Consider the following 26,887-nt stretch of genomic DNA (forward strand, 5'->3'; position numbering starts at 1 on the left):
CCTTCGGGTTACCTGAAGTCGCAAGTGTATCGTGATCGACCGACATCTCTAGGGATGCTGAAAGGCAACATCCAATGCCAATTCCTCACCATAACTCTGGACATGCTTTACAGTGCTGTTCACAACATTATTCCTCGACTACAGCTATTGTTGAGGAATGATGGTGGACATATTGAGCATTTCCTGTAAAAGATCATCATCTTTGCTTTGTCTTACTTTGTTATGCTAATTATTGCTGTTCTCATCAGATGAAGCGCCATCTGTCGGACATTTTCTGAACTTTTGTATTTTTTTGGTTCTAATAAAACCGCATGTTATTCCAAGCATGTGTGTCATTTTGTACCTCTCTATCTACATTATTCCGTGATTTATTCAGTTTTCAAATTTATACTGACTTTCATCACCCGGTATAAAAGACAAGTTCATAGAAAACAATTATTGTATTACCAAAAGCTTTGTAACTTATGGTTACTTTTCAACATAATCACCGAGAAGATTGAGACATTTATCGTACCTGTGGACAAGCTTTGTAATATCCTCTTCAAAAAATGTTGCCGCCAATGATTTCAAATGAGCATTGACGTTGTTTTGAAGATCTTCATAGGTTTTGAAAGTGCTGTCCTCCTAGCCATGTCTTCAGTTAAGGGAAAAGGTGGAAGTCGTTGGGTGCGAGGTCAGGAATGTACGGCAGATGATCGAAAATGTGCCATTGTGTGGACGATCTTGTCATGGATCAACATAATTCCCAAAGTCAGCGTTCCTCTTAATTTGTTTTGAATGGCTCTCAACAAACATCGTAAAGTTGCAAAATAAGCAGCTGCATTCATAGTTGTTCCGGGCTGCATAAAATCTACAAGCAACATACCTTTTTGGTCCTAAAACATGGTAGCCATAACCTTCCTGTTGCTGAATGTTTTTTTTTTTTTTTAATTTTTTTGGTTTGTTTGGTGAATTTGGATGCATCCATTGTTGTGACAGTCATTTTTTTCTGGTGTGTCATATTGGATACATGTTTCACCTTCAGTAACAATTTATTTAAAAAAGTTCTCTCCTTCATAGTGATAACGGTCAAGGAAATTCAAAGTTGACACCATTCGATGACTTTTGTGGGCGTCCGTCAACATTTTTGGAACCCAACAAGCACAAAGCTTTTTGTAGCCTAAATGTTCAGCAATGATAGAATGTACAACAGATCTTGAAACTTCTGTTATTTCCATAGACAAAGCAGTTATGTTGAACCTACGATTTTCTCTAACCATTCTGTCAACTCGCTCAACGAGGTCAGCTGTAAGGACAGACTTGCGTCCTTGACCCCCTTCATCATGCACGTCTCATTTTGGCCATCTTTGAACTTTCAGCACCATTCACACATAACACCATCAGTCATGAAGTTGTACATTCGGCTCATTCTCCAACGAAATTTCTGCTGCTCTATTCCCTTCTGCTTGCAGAAACCAAATTACACTTCGTAATTTACACATGGCGGGAGCAACAATGCCGACAGCCATGTTTACATGGCTCTACTGCGACGCAGACTGATGCCTTGAGGTCGGTAATGGCAGGGTGTGTAGTGCAAGAGTTGCGCAGTAACCTACAACGCACGTCCACTTTCTGCCGCTCGCATAGCTTCTATACTAAGCGACCAGAGGTTGGAGAAAAAAAACAGCCCTCATACTTATTTTTTTAAAGATATTTAACAGTATTATCGATGTATATAGCCTTATTTCATGTAATAATAAGACATCCCAAATGTTTGTATCAAATGTTGATTATTTTTATATAACAAGTAATTAAAACTACAACGATATTTTTATGAAAAATTTATGATTTAATATTTGTCAGTAAATACAGAGGTTAAGTAAAAACAGAAAAAAACAACTGTTGTAACTATTGAAATTCAAACCAGTGATTTCAAGATCACAAGAGCTACTGGTGTTAATGTTACTATGCTTTACAAGTTTTATATTCAACAGAGCTTGGAAATAATCTAATTTTCAAAAGTGAATTTTTTGAGTCTTTTTAATCATTAAATCATACTACTTTAGGAAAATTATGTCCATGTGCTGACCTCCAAATCCTACAAGTATGAAGACAATCAATAAGGACAGAGCAGTCTAAAATCCCCTTCTTAGTCCTAGAGAATGAATAAGTTGACTGAATAAGATGTTGCAGATTCTGAGATTGTATCCATTAGTATCATAAAGTGACAAGAAAGCCGGCAAAAAAGAATTTGAACACAAAGGGATTTCGACATAAAAGTTTTCTGGGTATAGTAACACATCATAATGTATAACACTACTGCTGCTGGAGAAAAACCAATGTTTTGGTCTTCTTCTGGGTCTAGTGGTAGCAGTTTTATACATTATGACTCGGTACCATACCCAGAAAACTTTTATGTCGACTGACTCTAGCCGCGGAAACCTATGCGTTTGCATTGAAGGATTTGTTATTTTTCTCTAGTTGAAGTTCATCTACATCAATACTCTGAAAACCACCTAGTCCATGGCAGAGGGTACATCTCATTGCAGTTATTAGGGTTTCTTTCCATTCCATTCCCGTATCGGGCATGGGAAGAACAATTGTCTGAATGTCTCTGTACATGCTATAATTATTCTAATTTATGTATTGTTTCTAAAGGTTTTGGTCTACATATGGGACAGGCTAGTCAAACTTGTAGAGCAGGACCAGCAAAAACATTAGTTGTAACAACAACATATGGAACGCGGATTATTTCAGTAGCAACAACGGCTTATTAAATGACTTGCATGCAGTTGCCACATGAATTGTTCTGTTGCTCCAATGATCCTCACAGTGACCCAACACTCAGCCGAACACCAGGAAGCACACAATAATGTTAGCTAGTACAACTTCATATAGCACCAAGTTTCTTAAATGCAAGAAATGACGAGGCCAATAAACAAGTTGCAAAGCATAAAATAATACTGCATTTTCAACTGCTCCTGCTTGAGACACTGTCACTTGCATGCAAACAGATTTGTACAAGTATCTCTTAGATACAGGCTTATGCAACAAATTGGAAAACTCTTGTCTTAAACAAGTTCTCAGGATTGTTTTGTTTATAAAAACTGCACAGGACATTGAAAGTATATACCACAGAACACTGGGTTTATCATACAACATGCCTGTTAAGCCAGATTACATTTGGTTTAAGAACTAACGGTGAGGTACTCTAAGGCCCTTTCTACAAGACCACTGAAAGTAGGCTTGTATGTTTCACATGATACGGAATTTCTGTCACAGCAGGAGCTTTTCACGGGAGGTGACTACTACCGTGAGAGAAGTGTTCAAGACTCTAGAAGATCTTGTCATTAACTATAATGGCAAGAGACACAGCAGTGGAGGTGAGCTGAGGCTGAAATAAGACAACTTTCTTTCTATGATCAAGACTAACTCATTCCTTTTTCTATATGAGAAATTCTGCCCCCCCCCCCCCCCCCCCAAACCATGGACCTTGCCGTGACTCAGCAATACAAATATCCATGTTGTAGGTGGAACCACAACGGAGGGGTATCTGTTGAGAGGCCAGACAAATGTGTGATTCCTGAAGAGGAGCAGCAGCCTTTTCAGTAATTACAGGGGCAACAGTCTGGATGATTGACTGATCTGGCCCTATAACATTAACCTAAATGGCCTTGCTGTGATGGTACTGCGAATGGATGAAAGCAAGGTGAAACTACACCTATAATTTTTCCCCGAGGGCAACCAGTTTTACTGTATGGTTAAATGATGACGGCGATCTCCGGGCGGAGACTACTCGGAGGACTTTGTTATCAGGAGAAATGAAACTGGAGTTCTACGGATCGGAGCATGGAATGTCAGATCCCTTAATCGGGCAGGTAGGTTAGAAAATTTAAAAAGGGAAATGGGTGGGTTAAAGTTAGATATAGTGGGAATTAGTGAAGTTTGGTGGCAGGAGGAACAAGACTTCCAGTCAGATGAATACAGGGTTATAAATACAAAATCAAATAGAGGCAATGCAGGAGTAGGTTCAATAACAAATAAAAAATTGGAACAGGAGTAAGCTACTACGAACAGCATAGTAAACACATTGTTCTAGCCAAGATAGACATGAAGCCAATGCCTACCACAGTAGTATAGGTTTATATGCCAACTAGCTCTGCAGATTATAAAGAGATTGAAGAAATGTGTCATGAGATACAAGAGATTATTCAGATAGTGAAGGGAGACAAAAATTTAATAGTTATGGGGGACTGGAATTCAATAGTAGGAAAAGGAAGAGAAGGAAAAGTAGTAGGTGAATATGGAATGGGGGTAAAGAATGAAAGACTATTAATCATAGCTAACACTTGGTTCAAGAATCATGAAAGAAGGTTGTATAATTGGAAGAGGCCTGGAGACACTGGAAGGTTTTAGATTGATTATATAATGGTCGGGGGCAGATGTGGACTCTGACCACAACGTATTTGTCATGAACTGTCGATTTAATCTAAAGAAACTGCAAAAAGGTAGGAATTTAAGGAGATGCGACCTGAATCAACTGAAAGAACCAGAGGTTGTAGATAGTTTCAGAGAGAGCATTACGGAATGCTTGACAAGAACGGGGGAAAGAAATACAGCACAAGAAGAATGGGTGGCTTTGAGAGATGAAATGGTGAAAGCAGCAGAGGATCAAGTAGGTAAAAAGACAAGGGCTAGTAGAAATCCTTGGGTAGCAAAGAGATATTGAATTTAATTGAGGAAAGGAAAAATATAAAAATGCAGTAAATGAAGTAGGCAAAAAGGAATACAAACGTCTCAAAAATAAGATCGACAGGAAGTGCAAAGTGGCTAAGCTGGGATGGCTAGAGGACAAACGTAAGGATGTAGAGGCACATTTCAACAGGGGTACGATAGATATTTCCTACAGGAAATCTAAAGAGACCTTTCGATGAAAGAGAACCACTTGCATGAATATCAAGAGCTCAGGTGGAAAAACCACTTCTAAGCAAGGAAGTGAAAGCAGAAAGGTAGAAGGAGTATATAGAGGGTCTATACAAGGGCAATGTAGTTGAGGGCACTATTATGGAAATGGAAGAGGACGTAGATAAAGATAAAATGGGTGATATGATACTGCGTGGAGAATTTGATAGAGCACTGAAAGATCTAAGTCCAAACAAGGCCCCAGAAATAGACAACATTCCGCTAGAACTACTGATAGCCTATCATCTGGTGAGCAGGATGTATGAGATGGGCGAAATACCCTCAGCCTTCAAGAAGAATATAATAATTCCAATCCCAATGAAAGCAGCTGTTGACAGGTGAGCAAATTACCAAACTATCAGTTTAATAAGTCATGGCTGCAAAATACTAACAGGAATTCTTTACAGACGAATGGAAAAACTGGTAGAAGCTGACCTCGGGAAAAATCAGTTTGAATTCCATAGAAATGTTGGAACATGTGAGGCGATACTGACCCTATGAACTATCTTAGAAGATAGATTAAGGAAAGGCAAACCTATGTTTCTAGCATTTGAAGACTTAGAGAAAGCTTTTGACAATGTTGACTGGAATAGTCTCTTTCAAATTCTGAACGTGGCAGGGGTCAAATACAGGGAGCGAGGGGCCATTGTACAGAAACCAGATGGCAGTTATAAAAGTCAAGGGGCATGAAAGGGGAGCAGTGGTTGGGAAGGGAGTGAGACAGGGTTGTAGCCTATCCCTGATGTTATTCAATCTGTATATTGAGCAAGCAGTAAAGCAAACAAAAGAAAAATATGGAGTAGGAATTAAAATCCATGGAGATGAAATAAAAACTTCGAGGTCTGCAGATGACATTGTAATTCTGCCAGAGACCGCAAGGGACCTGGAAGAGAGGTCGAACAGAATTGACAGTGTCTTGAAAGGATGGTATAAGATGAACATCAACAAAAACAAAACGAGAATAATGGCATGTTGTCGAATTAAATCTCGTGATACTGAGGGAATTAAATTAGGAAATGAGAGACCTAAAGTAGATTAGTTTTGCTATTTGGGGAGCAAAATAACTGATGATGGTCAAAGTAGGGAGGATATAAAATGTAGACTGACTATGACAAGGATAGCTTTTCTGAAGAAGATAAATTTGCTAACTTCCAGTACAGATCTAAGTGTCAGGAGGTCTTTACTGAAAGTATGTGTGTTAAGTGTAGCCGCGTATGGAAGTGAAACATGGATGAAAAATACTGTACACAAGAAGAGAATAGAAACTTTTGAAATGTGGTGATACAGAAGAATGCTGAAGATTAGATGCGTAGATCACGTAACAAATGAGGAAGTACTGATTGGTTGGTTTAAAGGTGGGAGAAGGGTCATCAGTCCCTTGTTCCTAATAAAACAATGCCACAAGTGTGAGAATAAAACGGCTGAAATATATAACACTAAACGGAAAGAAAGGAAAAGCCACAAGAACGAAGGGAAGGCAACGAACACTAAAATGAACAAAAGAGAACAAAAAAACAACAGAGAGACGCTAGAAACAGAAGAGAGTAAAACATGAAAGCAGATTACAGTGGCTGGTCAACCACAAGAATAAAAAGGGAAAGCCAGCCACTCTTGCACCACATTAAAACCTCCACCCTAAAAGCACTAGGGTGGAGGACACGGAGGGACAAAGGACATGCGCTAAAACCTACATAGAAGTATAAACCCACTCTCATGGATAAAACGTAAAACTAAAGCTGCTGTGGAGGCATTGTTGCCCAACACCGAAGGCAGGGTGCTGGGAAAGTTAAAAGTCTGTCGCAGAGTGGCTAAAAGTGGGCAGTCCACCAAGAGGTGGATGACTGTCATTTGGGAGCCACAGCGACACTGACGTGGGTCCTTGCGACGGAGTAGGTAACCATGCGTTAGCCATGTATGGCCAATGTGGAGCCGGCAGAGGACAACTGATTCCCTGCAAGAGGCCTGCATGGAAGACTTCCACACATTCATAATCTCCTTAATGACACTCAAGTTTGTTGTGCATGCTGTTATGCCATTCCACCTCCCAAAGCTGGAAAACCCTGCGGTGTAAGACAGAACATAGGTCAGCTTAGGAGATGCCTATCTCCAGAAGCGGTTTCTGCGTCGCCTGTTTGGCCAACCTGTCGGCAAGTTCATTGCCGGGGATTTCGACGAGTTCTGGGGTCCACACAAACACCATGGAACAGCGGGACTGTTCCAGGGCACAGATGGACTCCTGAATGGATGCTACCAGAGTGTGGCGAGAGTAGCACTGGTCAATAGCTAGTAGGCTGCTCAATGAGTCAGTACACAGGAGAAATGACTCACCAGGGCATGAGCGGATGTATTGAAGAGCACGAGATATGGCCGCCAGCTCTGCAGTGAAAACACTGCAGCCAACTGGCAAGGAGTGCTTCTCAATATGTCCTCCATGAACATGTGCGAAGCCTACGTGATCATCAGTCATTGAGCCGTCGGTGTAAACCACTTCAGAGCCCCAGAACATGTCAAGAATCGAGAGGAAGTGACAGCGGAGAGCGACGGGAATAACAGAGTCCGTAGGGCCATGCAAAAGTTCCAGGTGAAGCTGCGGCCGAAGTGTACACGATAGAGGAGTATGTGAATGGACTGCAAGTAGAGGTGGTAAAGGGAAGGACTCCAGTTTGGAGAGAAGTGACCACACGCGAACCCCAATCGTTAGCCTCGATCTGGACCGCCAATGCGGGAGATGGACTGCCACGGACAGGAAAAGGAGACGGTAATTCAATGCGTGCTGCTTAACTGGCAAGCAGTTGTGCACGTCTGATCTGCAGTGGAGGGACACCAGCCTCCACCAGTACGCTGCACACCAGACTCATCCTAAAAGCTCCTGTCACTAATCGAACCTCACAGTGATGCACAGGGTCGAGTAAATGCAATGCTGAAGGCGCTGCCGAACCATAAACCACACTCCCATAGTCAATTCGAGATTGGGCAAGGGCTCTGTAGAGCTGCAGCAGCATACAGTGATCTGCACCCCAATTGGTGTTGCACAGGCAACGGAGGGCATTGAGGTGCTGCCAGCACTTCTGCTTAAGCTGATGAAGATGACTGAGCCAAGTCAATCGAGCGTCTAAAACCAGTCCTAGGAACTGATATGTCTCCACTACAGTGAGTGGATCATCATTAAGGTAAAGTGTGGGTTCCGGATGAATGGTATGATGCCGACAGAAGAGCATGATACATGGGCGCACAACTTCAATGGTCATTAGCGCCCTGACTACGTTAAGAATGCACCGCGAGGCACAAGTTTAAAACAACAACTAAAAGGGAAAACACGATAAAAGACAGACTGACAGGCATAGGATTAAAAAACAGCATCATCAAATGTCCTTAGAGAGGTTTGTCAAATTGATAAAACGAAGAACACGAGCAGCTGCTCGTGGGTCATCCGCTAAAATGGCATCTAAAGTACATGGCAGGTTAAGATCTAGACGCAGTGTGTTAAAATCCGGACAGGACATTAAAATGTGGCGGACCGTCAGCAATTGCCCACATGGGCAGAACGGCGCCAGCGCAGCCGTCAGCAGATGGCGATGGCTGAACCGGCAGTGTCCAATGCGTAACCGGGCCAAAACGACCTCCTCCTGCCGAGAAGGGCGGGAGGAGGACGTCCAAGCTGCGGGAAGAGGTTTCAAGGCCCGAAGCTTGTTGTCTGTAAGTGCAGCCCAATCGGCATGCCACAGCGATAAAATGCGCCGACAAATGACCCTGCTACAGTCTGATGAAGGGACACAACAAGAAGCTGTCCGAGGCTGGAGGACCACAGCCTTGGCCGCGGCATCTGCAGCTTCGTTCCCAGGGATACCGACATGGCCAGGGACCCACATAAAGCTAACCGGAGAACCGACGTCCACCAGCTGCTGAAGAGAGCGTTGGATCCGGTGCACGAAAGGGTGAACTGGATACGGATCACTGAGGCCCTGGATGGCGCTCAGGGAATCGGAGCAGACGACATAAGCAGAATGTCGGTGGCGGCAGATGTAAAGAACAGCCTGGTAGAGGGCAAAGAGCTCAGCTGTGAAGACCGAACAATGGCCATAGAGCCGGTATTTGAAACTTTGTGCCCTGACAATAAAAGAACACCCGACCCCGTCATTGGTCTTTGAGCCATCTGTATAAATGAAGGTCATATTGATGAACTTTGAACGAAGTTCAACAAAACGGGAGTGGTAGACCGAACCGGGGGTAACCTCTTTTGGGAGCGAGCTGAGGTCAAGGTGAACGCGGACCTCAGCCTGGAGCCAAGGTGGCGTGTGGCTCTCGCCCACTCGAAAGGTTGCAGGGAGTGAAAAATTAAGGTGTTGAAGGAGGTGACGAAAGCGAACTCCAGGGGGTAGCAGGGCAGAGACATACAACCCGTATTGACGGTCGAGAGAGTCGTCAAAAAAGGAACGATAAGACGGGTGGTTCGGCATTGACAGTAGCTGACACGCATACCGACAAAGCAGTATATCGCGCCGGTAGGTGAGTGGCAATTCGCCAGCGTCAGCATGAAGACTCTCTACGGGACTAGTATAAATCGCTCCAATCGCAAGTCGTAAACCTCGATGTTGTATGGAGTTGAGGCGGCGTAAGATGGATGGCCGTGCAGAGGAGTATACGAAGCTCCCATAATCCAGCTTGGAGCGGACGATCGACCGATATAGACGAAGCAGGACGGTTCGATCCGCTCCCCACGACATACCACTGAGAACGCGGAGGACATTTAAAGAATGGGTACAACGGGCAGCCAAATATGACACATGTGGAGACCAGCTAAGTTTCCTGTCAAATGTAAGACCTAAAAATGTTGTTGTCTCCACGATTGGGAGAGCAACGGGACCGAGTCGTAAGGACGGTGGGAGAAACTCTTTGTAGCGCCAGAAGTTAATACAGACCGTCTTCTCGGCAGAAAAACGGAAGCCATTGGCGACACTCCAAGAGTAAAGACGATCAAGAGAACGCTGAAGACAGCGCTCCAGGACACGTGTACACTGCGCGCTGCAATAGATGGTAAAATCGTCCACGAAAAGGGAGCCTGATACATCAGCTGGGAGGCAATCCATTATTGGATTGATCGCGATGGCGAAGAGAGCGACGCTCAAAACTGAGCCCTGTGGCACCCCATTCTCCTGGCGAAAGGTGTCTGACAGGACAGAACCCACACGTACCCTGAACTGTCGATCCATTAAAAAAGAACGAATAAAAAGAGGGAGGCTACCGCGAAGGCCCCATGTATGCATGGTGCGGAGAATGCCGCCCTCCAACAGGTGTCATAAGCCTTCTCCAAATCAAAGAACACAGCCGCGGTTGGGCACTTCCGCAAGAAGTTATTCATAATGAAGGTCGACAAGGTAACCAGATGGTCAACAGCAGAGCGGCGCCTACGAAATCCACATTGTACATTGGTAAGTAGGCGTCGAGACTCGAGCAGCCAAACCAATCGAGAGTTAACCATTCGCTCCATCACTTTACAGACACAGCTGGTAAGCGAGATGGGTCGATAACTGGAAGGCAAGTGCTTGTCCTTCCCCGGCTTAGGAATCGGGACAAAAATAGACTCGCGCCAGCATGCGGGAACATGTCCCTCAATCCAGAGGCGATTGTAAGTACGAAGAAGAAAACCTTTACCCGCAGGAGAAAGGTTCTTCAGCATCTGAATATGAATAGAATCAGGCCCTGGAGCGGAGGACCGTAATCGGCCAAGTGCGTTTTCGAGTTCCCGCATGGTGAATGGGGCATTATAACTTTCACGATTCGAGGAGCGGAAGTTAGGTGGCCTAGCCTCCTCTGCCTGTTTGTGGGGGAGGAAGGCAGGGTGGTAATGAGCGGAGCTCGAAACCTCGGCGAAAAAGCGGCCGAAGGCATTGGAGACATCCTCAGGGGCCACAAGGACGTCATTCGCGACCGTCAAGCCAGAAACTGGTGAGTGGACCTTAGTGCCAGATAGCCGGCGCAGGCTACCCCAGACAACAGAAGAAGGAGTAAAACTGTTGAAGGTGCTTGTGAAAGCAGCCCAGCTGGCTTTCTTGCTTTCTTTAATAATACGACGACACTGAGCACGTAATCGTTTATAATTGATACAATTCGCCACTGCAGGGTGGCGTTTAAAGGTGCGTAAAGCACGTCGACGAGCACGTAAAGCGTCTCTACATGCTGCAGTCCACCAGGGGACCGGTACGCGACGTGGAGAAGAAGTAGGGTGAGGGATGGAATATTCAGCAGCAGCGAGAATGACTTCCGTGAGGTGTGCGACCTGACGATTGCAGCTGGTGAAGGTTTGATCCTGAAAGGTCGCCCTGGAAGAGAAGAGCCCCCATTCTGCCTTGGAGATGGTCCAACTAGAGGAGCATGGAGAGGGGGTATGCTGCAGGAGATGGATAACACACGGGAAGTGGTCGCTCGAATATGTATCAGAAAGTGCATACCACTCAAACCGGCGTGCAAGTTGGGGAGTACATATAGAGAGGTCTAAATGGGAATAGGTGTGAGATGTGTCCGAAAGAAAAGTAGGGGCGCCAGTATTGAGGCAGACAAGATTGAGCTGGTTGAAAAGGTCTGCTAACAGGGAGCCCCTCGGGCAGGATGCTGGAGAGCCCCAAAGGGGATGGTGGGCATTGAAGTCTCCAGTTAACAAAAATGGTGCGGGTAGCTGAGCAATAAGTTGCATCATGTCTGCCCTGGTAACGGCAGATGACGATGGAGTGTAAACGGTACAAATGGAAAATGTAAAAGTGGGGAGAGTAATGCGGATGGCAACTGCCTGCAGGCCGGTGTGCAACGTGATGGGATTGTAGTAAATATCATCCCGGACCAGCAACATAACCCCTCCATGAGCCGGGATACCTACCACAGGGGGTAGGTCAAAACGCACAGAGGTGTAGTGTGCCAAGGCAATTTGATCGCATGGGCGTAGCTTCGTTTCCTGGAGGGCTACGACGAGCGGACGGTGCAAGCAGAGCAGCAACTTCAAGTCCTCTCGGTTGGAGCGAATGCTGCGAATATTCCAGTGAATAAGTGCCATCGTAAGAAGAAAAGGAAGATGAAAGAAGGGGTCACTTCGAAGGCCGCTGAGGGCCTGGCTTCGAGGGAGCACTTCTGCCGCTATCAGTAGGCGGACAGTCATTGTCCATTGGGTCTATAGGTTCATCGGCCATCTTGGGAAGATGGCCGGGAGAGGGAGCTTCCTCCGCCGGTGAACGGCCAGATGTTCGGCTACCAGCGGTGCGGCCAGGCGAAACGGATGACGGCCTGGGGCGGCAACCGCTGGGTGGCTCAGGAGAAGAAATGCGCCGTGGCGGAGAAGGAGAACTGTGCTTCCTATGAGCCTTCTTGGAAGGACGTTTGGTGGCAGTACCGGTCGAAGGCTGGGAGGTCGAGGTACGTAGGAAGTCTGCACGGGACGGTTCCTTCTTGAAGGCCCGTGCATCTGACTTCTGGGTCTTCGTCTTGGCAGAAGCTGATGAAGGTGCTTGTGTCTGAGGGGTGACGGGAGGAAGAGGAGACGTCGACCGGGCGATCTTAGCACTGGCCGAATGGACGACCGTGGTGCTGAAGGTCAGATCGCATGTCTGGGTTGCCACCTCCCTGGTAGTCCGAGGAGAGGCGAGGATAGTACTGTATTTCCCCGCTGGGAGCAGCGTGGGCTTCCTACTAGCCAATAGCTTGCGAGCAGCTGAGGTGGACACATTCTCTTTGACCCGAATTTCTTGGATACAGCGTTCTTCCTTATAGACAGGACAGTCGCGGGAGGATGCGGCATGGTCACCCTGACAGTTCACACAACGAGGAGACGGAGGTGGACAGTCACCCTCATGGGCATCCCTGCCACAAGTGACATATTTAGCCGCCTTGGAACAAGACTGTCGAGTGTGATTGAAACGCTGACACTGGTAGCAGCGCGTAGGTGTCGGGACATAGGGGCGAACAGAAATAACCTCGTAGCCCGCCTTGATGCGCGATGGCAGCTTAACACTATCGAAGATCAAGAAAAGTGTCCGGGTCGGTACAAGGTCATTGTTGACCTTTTTCATGACCCTATGGACAGCCGTCACGCCCTGCTCAGCGAGGAATGATTGAATCTCCTTGTCAGTCAATCCGTCGAGGGAGCTAGTATAGACCACACCACGAGACGAATTCAAAGTTCGGTGAGCCTCCACCCGCACAGGGAACGTGTACAGGAGTGTGGCCCGAAGCAGTTTTTGCGCCTGAAAGGCGCTCTCAGTTTCTAGTAATAAGGTACCGTTACGCAACCTGGTACAAGATTTGACAGATCCAGCTATGGCATCTACACCCTTCTGGATAACGAAAGGGTTGACAGAGGAAAAATCCTTTCCGTCCTCAGATCGAGAAACGACGAGTAACTGTGGGGCAGGCGGTAGTACTTTTGTCACTGCTGGCTGGTCACGTTTCCGTTTTTGGGCAGAAGTCGAGACAGATGGAGTGAAATCCATTGCGGAGGAATCCCCCATGATTGCCAGCGTCTCCGATGGCGCGCTCCTTCCTTGTGGGGACCCTCTCAGAGGTCACTCCCGCCTTAGGTGAATGTTTACACCTCAAGTCACACCTCCCGAGAAACAGACGGAGGGACCAATCGGCATGGTCAGAAGGTATCAGCTCAGGCAATCACCCCTCCCCGGGCCTGGCCTTTACCCGGGGGTACGCGCGTGCCTTACATGTCTACCTAGGGCAGGGAATTACGCGTTACCCCGTCACCAGCTACGCGTGCGAACGCGGGGGTCGGCCTTCAGGCACGCACAGGGAGGAAGGAAGAAGAGGAAAAAGAAGAGAGAGAGGGAGAGAGAGGACAGACTGTCTCAAACGCCGAGGCGGAGACCAGAGAAGGCAAGGAGAAGAAGGTAATGAGAAGGCAAGGAGAAGAAGGCAAGGAGAAGAAGGCAATGAGAAGGCAAGGAGAAGAAGGCAATGAGAAGGCAAGGAGAAGAAGGCAATGAGAAGGCAAGGAGAAGACAAGGGAAAGAGTAAGGAAGACAGTGAGGTGGAAAAGAGCAAAGAAAGGAATCAACCAAAGGAAGGAGGAAACGAGAAGGGAAAAAGCAAAATGACCGCAAATAGAGGTTGTGGAACCGTCCGTCTCCGGACGCAGGCGCTAACTACCCCCTTGAGGGGGAGGGACTCCTTTTAGTCGCCTCTTACGACAGGCAGGAATACCTCGGGCCTATTCTAATCCCCGGACCCGCAGGGGGGCTAGAGCACATGACTGCGCCTTGTGGATGGCTGCCTGCACGCGCCACTCAGCAACAATAGTATCGGAGTAGCGGTACGAAATGCAGAAGTCTTCTGCATTCAGAGAAGGTGAAACCGAGGGCCCGACAACTGCTGCTAGACCGTTAATGGCCACTAAAAATAGAGAGACACTCAATACAGACCCCTGCGGGACTCTGTTCTCCTGGATATGGATGGAACTATGGGAGTCACCAACTTGGACTCGGAAAGTACAGAGCGACAGGAAGTTTTTGATAAAAATCGGGAGTGGTCCCGGGACACCCCACTCATACAATGTGGCAAGGATATGATGTTACCAAGTTGTGTCGTATGCCTTACGTAAGTCGAAAAAGACAGCAATCAGGTGTTGCCATCTGGAAAAGGCTGTTCAGATGGCAGACTCGATGGGCACAAGATTATCAGTGGTAGAGCGACCCTGGCGGAAGCTGCTCTGACATGGAGCCAGCAAGCCACGTGATTCCAGGAGCGAACCCAACCGCCGATATAGCAAAGTTCCAGCAGCTTACAAAGAACATTGGTGAGGTTGATGGGCATATATCTATCTGCATCAAGCAGGTTTTTACTGGGATTGAGCACTGGAATGATGGTGCTCTCCTGCCATTGTGATGGAAAGACACCATCGCACCAGAGCCGGTTGAAGATAACGAGAAGATGTCACTTGTAGTCAGATGAGAGATGTTTAATCATCTGGCTGTGGATGCGATCAGGCCCAGGAGCTGTGTCGGGGCAATGGGCAAGGGCACTGAGGAGCTCCCACCCTGTAAATGGGGCGTTATAGGATTCACTGCAATGTGTAGTGAATGAGAGGATGTTCCCTTCCAGCCGTCGTTTGAGTGTGTGAAAGGCTGGGGGGTAATTCTCTGACGCAGAGGCTCGAGCAAAGTGCTCGGCAATCGCGTTTGCGTCGGTACATAACTCGCCATTTGTGGTAACACCGGGGACAGCTGTTGGGGCCTGGTACCCGAAAAGATGTTTGATCTTTGCCCACACAGGAAGTAATGAATAGAATTGGAGAGAAGATAAATTTGTGGCACAACTTGACTGAAAAGTAATGGCTCCACCTTCGTAACTCTTCAACAGTTGGCAGCATTGGTATGCGGAGGTACTGGCTTGTTCTGTAGCCTCTTCTCTACAGCTCCAGTTGGCAGGAAGTCTTAGCATTGAACGGTTGTGTTGTTACGGTGTAAAGTATGGATGTGAGAACTGTGTGTCGTCGAGCGAGTAAGTTTAAAGACGTTGAGGCGGGAACATCTGACCTGCATGACAAACAGAGTTGGACATCCCTTGACCGCAACCACCAAGTTTCACAAACAAAACGTTGACAGATTGAAAGAAAGAAACTGCAAGCACAATTGGCATTTCACAAGAACATGTGGCTCATATTATTGCTTTGCTTGGCTATCGCAAGATCTGTGCAGCACGATGGGTACCCCAGATGCTGACTCCTGAAATGAAAGCGCACAGACTTGAAATATGCCAGGAACTCCTCTCACGTTACGAGAATAAAGGTGACACCATTTCCCATTCAATTGTGACAGGAGACGAAAAGTGGGTACACCATTATGAGAGAACTGTGAGACTGTGGTTGCGAAATCAGAGTGTCGACTTCTTCTGTAACGGCTTCAGAAAGCTTGTTCATCGTTGGCAGGAATGTATCCCATTATTATGTGGAAATGTGAATATTGGTACTTAAAGATCACATTCTAAGGATTATTTCTGCATTTGACTTATTAAAATATTCCCATCCAAACCCAATTAACAAAGGTGGAGGCATTACTTTTCATTAACCCTTGGTAGGACATGTTCTGAGACATCAAGGGATCACTAATTTAGTATTGGAGGGCAGCGCAGAGGGTAAAAATCATAGAGGGAGACCAAGAGATGACTACACTAAGCAGGTTCAGAAGGACGTAGGCTGCAGTAGTTACTTAGAGATGAAGAAGCTTGCAAATGATAGAGCAGCATGGAGAGCTGCATCAAACCAGTCTCTGGACTGAAGACCACAACAACAACAACAAAAGCCACAAACACTGCTCATTGCCATCAATACATTTATTAGTGGTGAAAGCAATTCAGTTTGCAATTTTGAGGCACACGTATCAAATGCCATGACACACAATAATAATATTATTACAAGAGGCAGATCATTTTATGGCAGCAGAAACAAACACGAAACCTGAAATTTTTGCCATTTGTATTGTTTCAAACGGTATGTGAATTAAAAGTGCAGTCATTGACAGTCACATATCTTTCTCGTGAAGTGAAATAAAGACCTGATTTCCTCAACTCCACAAAATTCTCATGTGTAATGCACTCTTAAGGTGTTTAGAGGAAACCTGCAGTTTCCAACATTATTGTATTAGTCTAGGAAGCCACAACCAAACATCTCAAATCACTCACTGCAAAAACAAATGCTCTTGTTAGTTCTAGAAAAAGTGCTACATATTCTAAATTTCGTTGAAGCACCAACATCGATTTTAGTTTAAGTGTGGGCCGAGTTTATTACTTCTCTCTGATATTTCATTTCTTAAAAGTCTCCCAGTACACACAACTGCTTTTGCTAATGTGTGGGCAGTGCCTTTAAAAGTTCTGCGGACCAATGTCAATTACACAGGAAGAGAGTTGTGAAGAGAACACAAGGGTGCATGTGTAGCTGGTTGTAAACACCCAATGAGAAAGCAGCAGAAAGAATGTTTTGCACCAATGAATCATATACTTATGTCAAATCTATTGTGGCTATAGTCACAGAATAAACAATGTATTCCTGGATAGGATCAACAAAGTGACTGACAGTTGTTTATAGGATAGCTACCAGAGCAACAACCAATCAGAGCAAGAGTTTGGTCATAGCTTCTATCATGTGTACGATAGTCGTAACACTCTGCTACATCAGCTGTTGGCTACCAGACAGCTGCAGATGACAACTGTTGGTTGGGGGTTCAGGACTAAACAGCAAGGCCATCAGCCACTTTATCCAGGGCCAAATTATCCAGATTAGTGGTCTCCATGAAGAACATGTTCTAATGATGAAAGCATGGAGGAGCAGCAAAATGGAGGCACTGAAGGCAATACTGATGGCAAAGCTGAGAGACAATTTATGGGGAACTGTATTGATTAGGTTGGTACGTAGGTAAGAGCAGATCAGGGGTCTCCCACAGCTCACCCAATGGCAAAAAAAAAGCCCCGTCCCACATCTGCCCCCCCCCCCCCCACCAGACCAACAAATGGCAAACACAGTTACAGAACAGAGAAAGAGAATGTCTTCTAGTCGGCAGATTGAGAACAGTAAAAGTGAGAAGATTAAAAATGTAATGGACGTCAGCTGGACCACCCATAATGGTAAAAAGAAGAGAGAAACAGGTACGGCAGCAGGTGGGCATCCCTGGGACTCTGAGCACAACGGGAGTTGTCCTACCCACAGACATCCCACCCCTGCTCCAGAGTAGCCCAGATGTCAAAGCACAGTAGTCAAGGTGTCAAAGCAAGGGTGCCCACCCCCAGGAGGGCAAGGGGGACAGTGTCATCCCCCTCCCCCCATTCACTTAAGGAAAGGAAAAAATACAGTATGGTCAGGTGTTTTCCTTTCAAGAAAATGACTTAAAAGTCAGTATTATGCTGGTTTTTAGCAGGGCCGTAATTGGAACTTGCTTATGGCTCCTTATAAGTTACCATTTGACTTCCAAAATATTATAAAACCTCATACCCCAGGTCTTACTGCCCACCTCCTCCCCCCCATCCCACTACTAACTACCCTATGGGCACACTTGCATGAAAGAGCAGGAAAGAAGACAAACTGCATCTAAAGGCAATTAAAACAGAGTATGAGAGGGATGAAAGAGTGAGCTAGTCAAAGAAGTGGAGTTGGTGGTCCCAATGCTGTCCCAACATGTGTCACAAGTTGTTCAGCAAGAAACGATGAATTGGTATGAAGACTACACTGAAGGCCAAAACTTGGATCGTTGGCGGAGTTTGACCCACACCTCTGATGAAGAGGCGTACATTCCCAGGGAGGAGGCACGGTCCTCCCAGCATTCACTCTTACTGTGTTTAATTTGGTAGCGGGCCCTGGCACACAGTCACTTAAAAGTGATAAGGTGGTCTGTGAAGGACATTGCTTGTAACATTATCGGGCTCTTATGTGATCCTGAACACCTACTGCAATGTCTGGTCCACCGTGGCACTGGCAAGTAGTGAAGGGGACCTGTAGAAAGGGAAGCAGCAGTTCCAGCAGCGTGAATGATCATACTGAAGATGTCTTGCACCTCCTCATCGATGCAATCTGACAGAGATGGAGTGAAGGAATTAGCAGAGGCATCTAATTGCCACATAGTTCTTAGAAGCACCCAGAGCAGTAATCGGTCCATCTGGCAGCAGCAAGGAAGCGACAGGATCAGCGAAAAGTAGTCACTGTCATATGCCATGTAGTGGTCATGCAGCGGAGCCACAAGACTGGGGGGGGAAGAGATCATTAGATTAGCAGAAAAGGTTTCATGGATGGCACGGAAGTGGGTAGGTGCCATCATTGAGGAGGCAGAGATTATGGTCAGTAAGAAGATGGTCAAGTAGAAGTCACCTACCAGATGGTGTGGTAATCCTCGACACGGGGGTTGGTACGCATCATTAGGAGAAAGGGAAGGGCATGTCATTGTTTGGTTAAGGTGGTCAACTCAAGGTAAGACAGTGGTCTGACTGGAGATACGTAGACATTACCAAAGGCAACCGCTGAGGTCTTTTTCACTCCCACTGCTTTCAATGCGGTAAGAAGAGGAATCCACTCACTCATCACATCAGTCCAGATCAACATATAGATTGCTCCAGATGTCCTCTTAGGCCAGATTCACATAGAACCCATAAAGACCTGAGAGCACTTGGAAATGGTCATCAGTGAAGTTTGTTTCTTGTAAAGCAATACAAATTGCAGAAGAGGAGGAAATAAGATGATGTACTTACAGCAGGTGCGATAATATCCATTACAGCTCCACTGAATGATCATGTCGCAGGTGACCAGGTTAAGTGTGAAGTGGTCAGGAGAGCCAGTCACGCCCCATGATCAGTGACTGTCAACCATGAGGGTTGTCAATGAGAACTGCTTCAGAATCAGAGTGTGGGGGGATCTAGCACCTCCGCAGTCACCAGAACAATGTCTCAATAATAATTCTTCTTCTTCTTCTCCCACTCCTCTACCTTTGACGGCCAAGATTCTTGCGACAGCCTATTCACTACAAGCATGGGAATGGATGAAGTGTGGACAGCCCCACGACGCCACAAGTCGCAGAGCCTTCAGTCGTTGATTGGTGTTGGACCCCTATCTTTGGGTTTCTTGGGAAAGGGCCCTGAGAGGGAGTCCTATCACCAGTAGATGCCGGAGAAGGCATATGCTCCAGATGCCGGTTGTGTGAAGGAGTTCCCGAGGTTGGTGTCGAAGGAACTACAACAGAGGAGGGTGGTGGGAGAAATGGTTTTGAAAAAAATTGACATAGTTGAGTGATGGCTGAGAGTTTCACTTAACTGGATGTCATATCAATGTATATTTTATGTACCTAAGACTATAACAGTCAAGAGATTTATATTCTTGTATTCTCGTTCCTTCTAGAAGACAGAGGAAAATGATGAACATGGAGGCTGGCTTTCAGTGCAGTTGACACACGAACGTGGTTGTTCACAAGGACTACCTTCATGGAATAATCATCCCCAGACACCACATTTTGGGTCCACCGTGCTGTAGGATGACATATGACCACAGTGCAAGAATTTGGAAACTCCTCATGGACGGACGTAAGGATTCATGTCCCACCTGTACACCATGACTGACTTTTTATAGGAGGACATTTGCTCCAAAGGTTACAACAAAGGTGCTTAAGTCTATTCATTTGGCTTGTCCCTCTTCTCATGGGTAGCTATGATAAGGACAGCAGTAGGTTAGTAACTACGTTAAGGAAACAGCTGGATCAGAACGGAGATTGTTTCACTGTAATTTAAGACATTTTGTGTGCGAAACATCCACCCTGTTATGACCTACTTCTATCATGGGCTCTCCCCACAGGTGCCACCCAGCTACAGCAAAAGCAGTCTGGCGTGATGGACATTACCAGGACTCCTGATATCCCAAGAAGGCTACTCCTTGGCATGCTTGGTGAGCTTGCAGCTCATTCAGCAGTGTGATCCCTGTGTTGTCAGGGGGCTCAACCAAAAGAATACATAACAAACCCATCATGCCAGACTGGGTACAGTGTTGGCTTTGAAGCACAAATAGGAGCCTACACAGGTATTGTGCACACACAATGTTTAACACTGCATGCATTAGGTGCTATGTAAGGTTTTCTTCATCAGTCTGTATACTACAGAAAAATTCGGAAAATGAATGGTTGGTTGGTTGATTGATTTGGACGAGTCGTCCAAACAGCGTGGTTGTTGGTCCCATGATCTAGGATGGCAGAAATCAAGGAAGGAACAACACAAAAAGCACAGTCCAGTCAAGGGGAAGGGATAACATGCAAACAAAGAAGGAAAAGTGACATCAGGGCTGCAAGAAGATGTAAGAACAGGGGCGGGGTAGAAATGGGGAGAGCAGGGGAACCCCAGAAATGCTATGCAAATTGGGGCACCAGTACCGCCACCGACTCATCCCGACACCTACACCGCAGCATTATCACAGTACAATGGGGACAACATCAGGGGAAGAAGACTCAAGAAAAGGAGAAACAAAAAAGCATAACAGACCACACAAAATATAGGGAAAAGACGGGGAGACCCTGGCTAGTGTGGAGGCACAGCCAAGGCATCCATAACCAATGGGTACGCTAACTGAGGGACTCAAATTCCTGAGGAAAATTCAAGGACTTATACCTGAGAGTACAAACTATTTTCGGCAAAGAAAACAGAGGACAGATGGAATCATGCGAGAGTTGTCCGCTCACATCCGAGACAAGAAAGTTGGGTGGGCATATTTAGTGTGAAGGATAAAAAGGTGGGGGCAGTCCAGCAAAATATGGATCACTACAAAGGGGAGGGAGGAGGGGGCAGAGTAAAAACCCACAGGTCAACCTAGTATGGCCAATGCGGAGACAGCAGAGGGTGGCAGATTCTGGCCAGGAGAGGCACAGGGAAGAACGCCACACAATGGGAGTCTCCTTGATGGCGCCACGTTTATCCAACAGTGGGACTGACACTTAGGATGCTACCCCACTGCTGGTGGCAGTTTAATAAAACAGGGTGCCCTATAGACAGCCATAAATTCCGCAGTAAACACCCCATACATGGCAGGCAAGAGATGGAGTTCCGTGCCAACAGAAGATGTGAAGGCATATCCAATATGATCAGCAGATTTAGAGTCCACAGTGTAAAAGCACAATGGCACCCTGAAACTTCTGTAAGTGTGTTTGGAACAAAGAGCGGAACACCATTGGAGCAATGGAAGCTTTCAGACCCTGGAAGAAATCCATCTTAATCCTTGGCCGAGGAACCAATCAAAGGGGGGAGGGGGGTTGTCAGGAGAGAACATGAGGAAGAAGACAAGGAAGAGTGAAGGAAGTCATGGCAGAGAGAAGAGAGGCAGAGCCCAACACATACAAGTAAGCCTGCCCACCAGCAGGCAATGGCATGAAGCCGCAAAAAGAATAGAATGGGAAGGTTGAGCAGGGGAAAGTGGATAGTGACAGGGAAACAGGAGCTGGGACTGCCAAATCAAAAGGGGAGGGATCCAAATGTCAACCAGAAGACCATCAACAGAGCTAGTGCGAAATGCACCAGTGGCTAAAGGGAATCCATGATGGTGAACCTGGTCCAAGATGAGCAGTGTGGAAAGGGCAGCTGACCCATAAACTTTACAACCATAGTCCAGACAAGAGAGAACTAATGGCTGATAAAGGCGGAGAAGGATTTAATGATTTGCGCCCCAAGAGGTGTGGGCAAGGAAGCCCACTGAGTTCACGAAAGCAGCCCCCCTTCAGGTGATGCCTACGGGGCAACCAACTTAGCTTGTTGTCAAAAAAAGACCCAAGAACGTAAGGAACAGAACTGGAGAACATGGTCAGGTGCTTGGCATCGAGGAAGAGCTCCAGATTAGGATGGACAATAGTAAGGTGACAGAAAAGTGCCACCTTCCACTTAAGGGAAGACAATTGAAAACTCTGTGTGTGTGTGTGTGTGTGTGTGTGTGTGTGTGTGTCCACGGGGAAGCACCCCAGCCCTGGAGCTGTCATTCTATGGAGACCACCGAGCGGAAGCTAGCCCAAATACAGAAATTATCCACATACAGAACAGGGTGACCAACAGTCTGGCAGAGGTCACTGGTCCACTGATAGTGATTAGCAAAAGAAGGACACTTAATATGGAGCCCTGTGGAACACCATTCTTCTGGGTCCATAGTGAGCCAACACTGACTATGAACGGGAACAGGCAAGTAAAAATCAGGAGGGAGCCCCAAAGACCCCACTCGTGGAGCATATGAAGAATATGATGGCACCAAGCTGTGCCTTAAGACTTACGAAGATGGTTCAAATGGCTCTGAGCACTATGGGACTTAACATCTGCGGTCATCAGTCCCCTAGAACTTAGAACTACTTAAACCTAACTAACCTAAGGACATCACACACATCCATGCCCGAGGCAGGATTCAAACCTGCGACCGTAGCGGTCACGCGGATCCAGACTGAAGTGCCTAGAACCGCACGGCCACAGCGGCCGGCATCTTACGAAGATCAAAGCAAACTGTGAGAAGATTTGATGTTGAGTAAAGGCCTGCTGAACTGGGTTTCCAATTGAAGCAGATGACTGATTGGAGACCGTCCCTCCCTAAAGCCGCACTGGTAAGAAAATAAAAGGCACCGAGATTAAAGGAATATAAATATCAAGGGATGATGGTTCCTTGTCAGGTTTAAGGACACGCCTAAAATAAGCAGGGGAACCATCATTAAGAAGGCACAGATTATGGTCTGCAAGAAATTGGACAATGAGGAACCCCCATCCGCATAAGCACTGCCCCACAAAGGGTGATAGGAGGAGGAACGGGGAGGGGGGTCCTGATGAGGAAGGGCAGTCAGGGTAGCAGATGTAGATGGTCTGTCACGAGGGAGATAGCGACTGCAAATTGTGATGGCAGAATCCAAGTGGACCCAAATGGCAACCACTCCTAATGGGGTACAAAGAGGGATCCATGTACTCTAACAACATTTGTACAGAGCAACGTGCAGCCACCACAAGACACCCTCAAAGGGGCAAATCAGTTTGGACAGAAAGCACGGAACCCACAAAGATTTGGTGAGTGAGCGTCAGTAAGAAGAGATTCCTGGAGAGTGACACAAGTTGCCAAGTAAAAGGCAATAAAGGATTGACAATCTGGAAGGTGACAGTATTTATTACAGTTCTATTGAATAATCACAGACCAGGTATCCAAATGGGAAACTAACAGGCTGGAGCCAATCACACTGACAGATCACCATACATCACCAACAATGACAGGATAACATCCATAAGTAACAGGGACTCAGGTTTTGAGGGGAAATGTCACACCTCTGGAGACACTGGGGAGGGGGGGGGGGGCAGAACTTACCCTAGGACTTATGTTTCTTTTTCTTCTCTCTTTCATAGGCTGAGGAGGGCAGTGCACAGAAGGAGAGCACACTTTTTAAAGGTCCAAAACCAAAGGAGAACGGGCAACTGTGGCTGAGTTGTGGTAGCAGGATGCCAGGGACAGGGGTCCCAGGAGGGAGTCTAAACACAAGCGGGTGCCCAAGAAGACGGGCATTTCTTCAGTCGGGGAGGGGGAGTGGCACCAAGTGGGAGTGGGGGTACAAAATGAAGGTCAAATGCAGAAGGGGACTACTTCAGACAAACTGCCAGGAATGAAAGAACATTGCAAGAAAGGAAACCAGAACCTAAGGAATAGCCAGGATGACATCAAAAGTTGCCACCATGAAAAAGATGAGAAGCAAGGGTAGTCAGAGGTGAGAGATTGCAGCAAAGGAAAGGAAGTAGGTGCTGCAATAACTTGGGACACTGTGCTCACCACGTATGCACAACCGAATTCCAATTATATGAACTCAAAATTTCTGTATCACCAATTATCCAGATTGCTTTGAGGAAAACAAAATTTGTACTGTATGACTAAAACTGTTGGTTTTCGTACATAGTTCTTACAGTGTACAGTACACTGAATGTTTCCTTACCACCGTAAAACCAATCCACAGCACATGTATTAAAAGAAAAAAATCTTGCTGTGAACAACAAGTACAGTATGCACATGGTTGCGTTTGTGGTGCTCATCATTCAGTACGGCCTACATTAGTCTGTGTTGTGACTTAATGGGTACGCTGATTTGTTGATATATCTTGCATATTCTGTGTCTTATTTTGTTTTGTGTGTCAGCTTTAATTTACCGTGCCACATAAGTCTTATAAAAGTAAACACACTGTCTTATCGTTGGCGGGTAAAATAAAAGTCCTTGAACAATAAGACAAAGGCACAAGTGGTAAGTGGTCGGCTGAGATGTTTGGCACGAGAGCATCAACAATTCCAGAAAAAAAGCCCTTAATTTTAAACTGTGTGTCTGTTGTTAAAAATGAAGATGGAAGTTTGCTGAGAAAAAGAATAAAAACAGCAGAAAACAAAGAGCTTTAAGAGGTCATATTCAAGTGGTTTCGGTAGCAGCGAGCATCAGGAAACCCCTGAGACTTAGCTTGTATCATTTCATTTTCCTCCTGTCCAGTCAGTATCAATCTCATTCATATGCTTTATAAAGAAGGGCTTACAAACATCCAGAATTTATTTCCTACAGACTACGAGGTATTTATGACATTCCTTACATTGTGGGCCTTCTCTTACACAATGATGTAAATCAGTGGGACAACTGTCACTTCATTTCATAAAACCCATTTAATGTTTATGGAAATTTTGCAGTTGCACGCATAACAAAATGTGCTAACATTAGGCTTTTATCAAAACCCTGCATAGGCAAGGAGATTTTCTATTGAGGGTATGACCCTGATATGAAGCCGGTAAAAGACTACATCAAAATGATGACAGAACAAAAGCTGGTAAGAACCTATATGAAAACAATGTTCACATTCTCTGCATGAAATGGACTGTCTATTTTGCATTTATTATCAAAAGCGCTGCAGTCAACTAGCATTACTACAGTAGAGTTGGCAAAAGTTGATCCCTGACAGTTACTGTGGGCTTCCAGCAGCTGGTTCGTAAGTCTACCTTATCCAATCATCGAACACAATTTTGTAAATATCTCTTTGACAATAGATAAGTGTTGTTGCAGCTCTATAGGTGACTAATGTTTTCACCTCAAACCATTAGCTCTTCACAGATGAAAGATAGTAAGAGTGCTGCCAGCTATCAAGAATCTCCTTTAGCCAACTGTACTATACCTTTAAGTCCTTATCAGACTACAGTTTGGCATGGAAATAAAAACATCTATCATTCTGGTGCTCCCAGGACTAGCCACCTTACTCATCACATCTTGTCCCTCTGGTTTTTCCTTGTTCTTCTGTTAACCAGAATGAGAGGGAGTAGTTGTCACTAAGCACACAAAACTGAAACAAACATTAACCTTATGAAGTGGTGAAACTGCTTTTACAAAAACAGGCACTTTGGTGGGTTGCTTCTGCACAGAAGATGGTTGCAATTACGACTGGATTTGGATACTCATCATAGGTTCTAGAAACATTCAATGGGCGCTTTCCAGCTGGAATGAAGACTCCATCCTCTTACTGAGGGAACACCAAATTAAAAATGTCACCCTATTGTTCAAAATAATTGTTTTGTCATTATGTTTTGATAATATTAATAGATCCAATTCAGTTTATCTACGAATATAAAAATAACCTTCGACCATATGCATTATTTGTAACGCACAAAGACGTTTATGAGCTGTTGTTATTTGCTAACTTGTAAAAATTACGACAGTTTTTACCGTCTACAGGAATACTGAACTGGAGTGAGAAGTCTGCAAATGACTGTTATGTACTAATGTAGTAAACGAAGAAATGATAAAGAATTAACATTGAACTGTATCAGAGAACCATCTCGCTTCCTGTTTCAGTCTAAAAAAAAAGTTTTGAATATTTCCGATCGGTGTGTTATACCTTCTGTAAATTGTACGTCAACCAAGTGAAATACCATTAAGTAACAACCTGAATCAAATAAAAACTGTTATTCGTGACGACAACAATCAACTCACTTAAATTCACTCACATTATTATCCTTATTCTCATTGAACTTTGCTGATTTGAAATGTTCAGGTTTTATAGGAATATTCAACAACAAACTCAAATGAGCGCACAGTATCGAAAGAACACCTCCAGGATCACACATCTTCCTTCGTAGAGAATCATATCACAGCGACCATATGACATATTACATCAAACCAAATTTTACCGCCCTTTTAGCAAATATGACAAATTTACCAAACATCTTTAGTGACAAAGACATGGAAAAGCACCTGACACCACCGATTCACTAGACGTCAAAGGAACGGAAGGCAACATCACCCACTGCGTTTAAGCCCGGTCCACACGCAACGATATGTCTGCGCAGACATCGGTGCAGATGTCTGTACATGCAAAAGATCGCTGCAAATGTAGTGTGTTCACACGACACAAACCCCAATCTACTATTCGCCCGCCATCTGTCGGTGTAGAAAAGAAATATCAGTGGCAAGCGACTACGCTCC

At 45.6% G+C, this 26,887-nt stretch overlaps 1 protein-coding gene across 3 annotated transcripts in view; it reads right to left on the reverse strand.

Moving 5' to 3' along the window:
• The window catches only part of LOC124795251 (tubulin epsilon and delta complex protein 1-like), a 133,607-nt gene extending 106,938 nt beyond the window's left edge, over window positions 1-26,669 (reverse strand). For 2 of the 3 annotated variants that reach the window (XM_047259190.1, XM_047259189.1), the window contains exon 1: window positions 26,410-26,669. In XM_047259190.1, coding sequence (XP_047115146.1) covers window positions 26,410-26,529 — 120 coding nt within the window. In that variant the 5' untranslated portion in view covers window positions 26,530-26,669. The remainder of the gene's footprint in view (window positions 1-26,409) is intronic. The other variant, XM_047259192.1, reaches the window with a different exon arrangement.
• Window positions 26,670-26,887: the final 218 nt, after the last annotated feature.

Source organism: Schistocerca piceifrons, chromosome 4, assembly GCF_021461385.2.
Source record: "Schistocerca piceifrons isolate TAMUIC-IGC-003096 chromosome 4, iqSchPice1.1, whole genome shotgun sequence".
In the NCBI taxonomy this organism is placed as follows: domain Eukaryota; kingdom Metazoa; phylum Arthropoda; class Insecta; order Orthoptera; family Acrididae; genus Schistocerca; species Schistocerca piceifrons.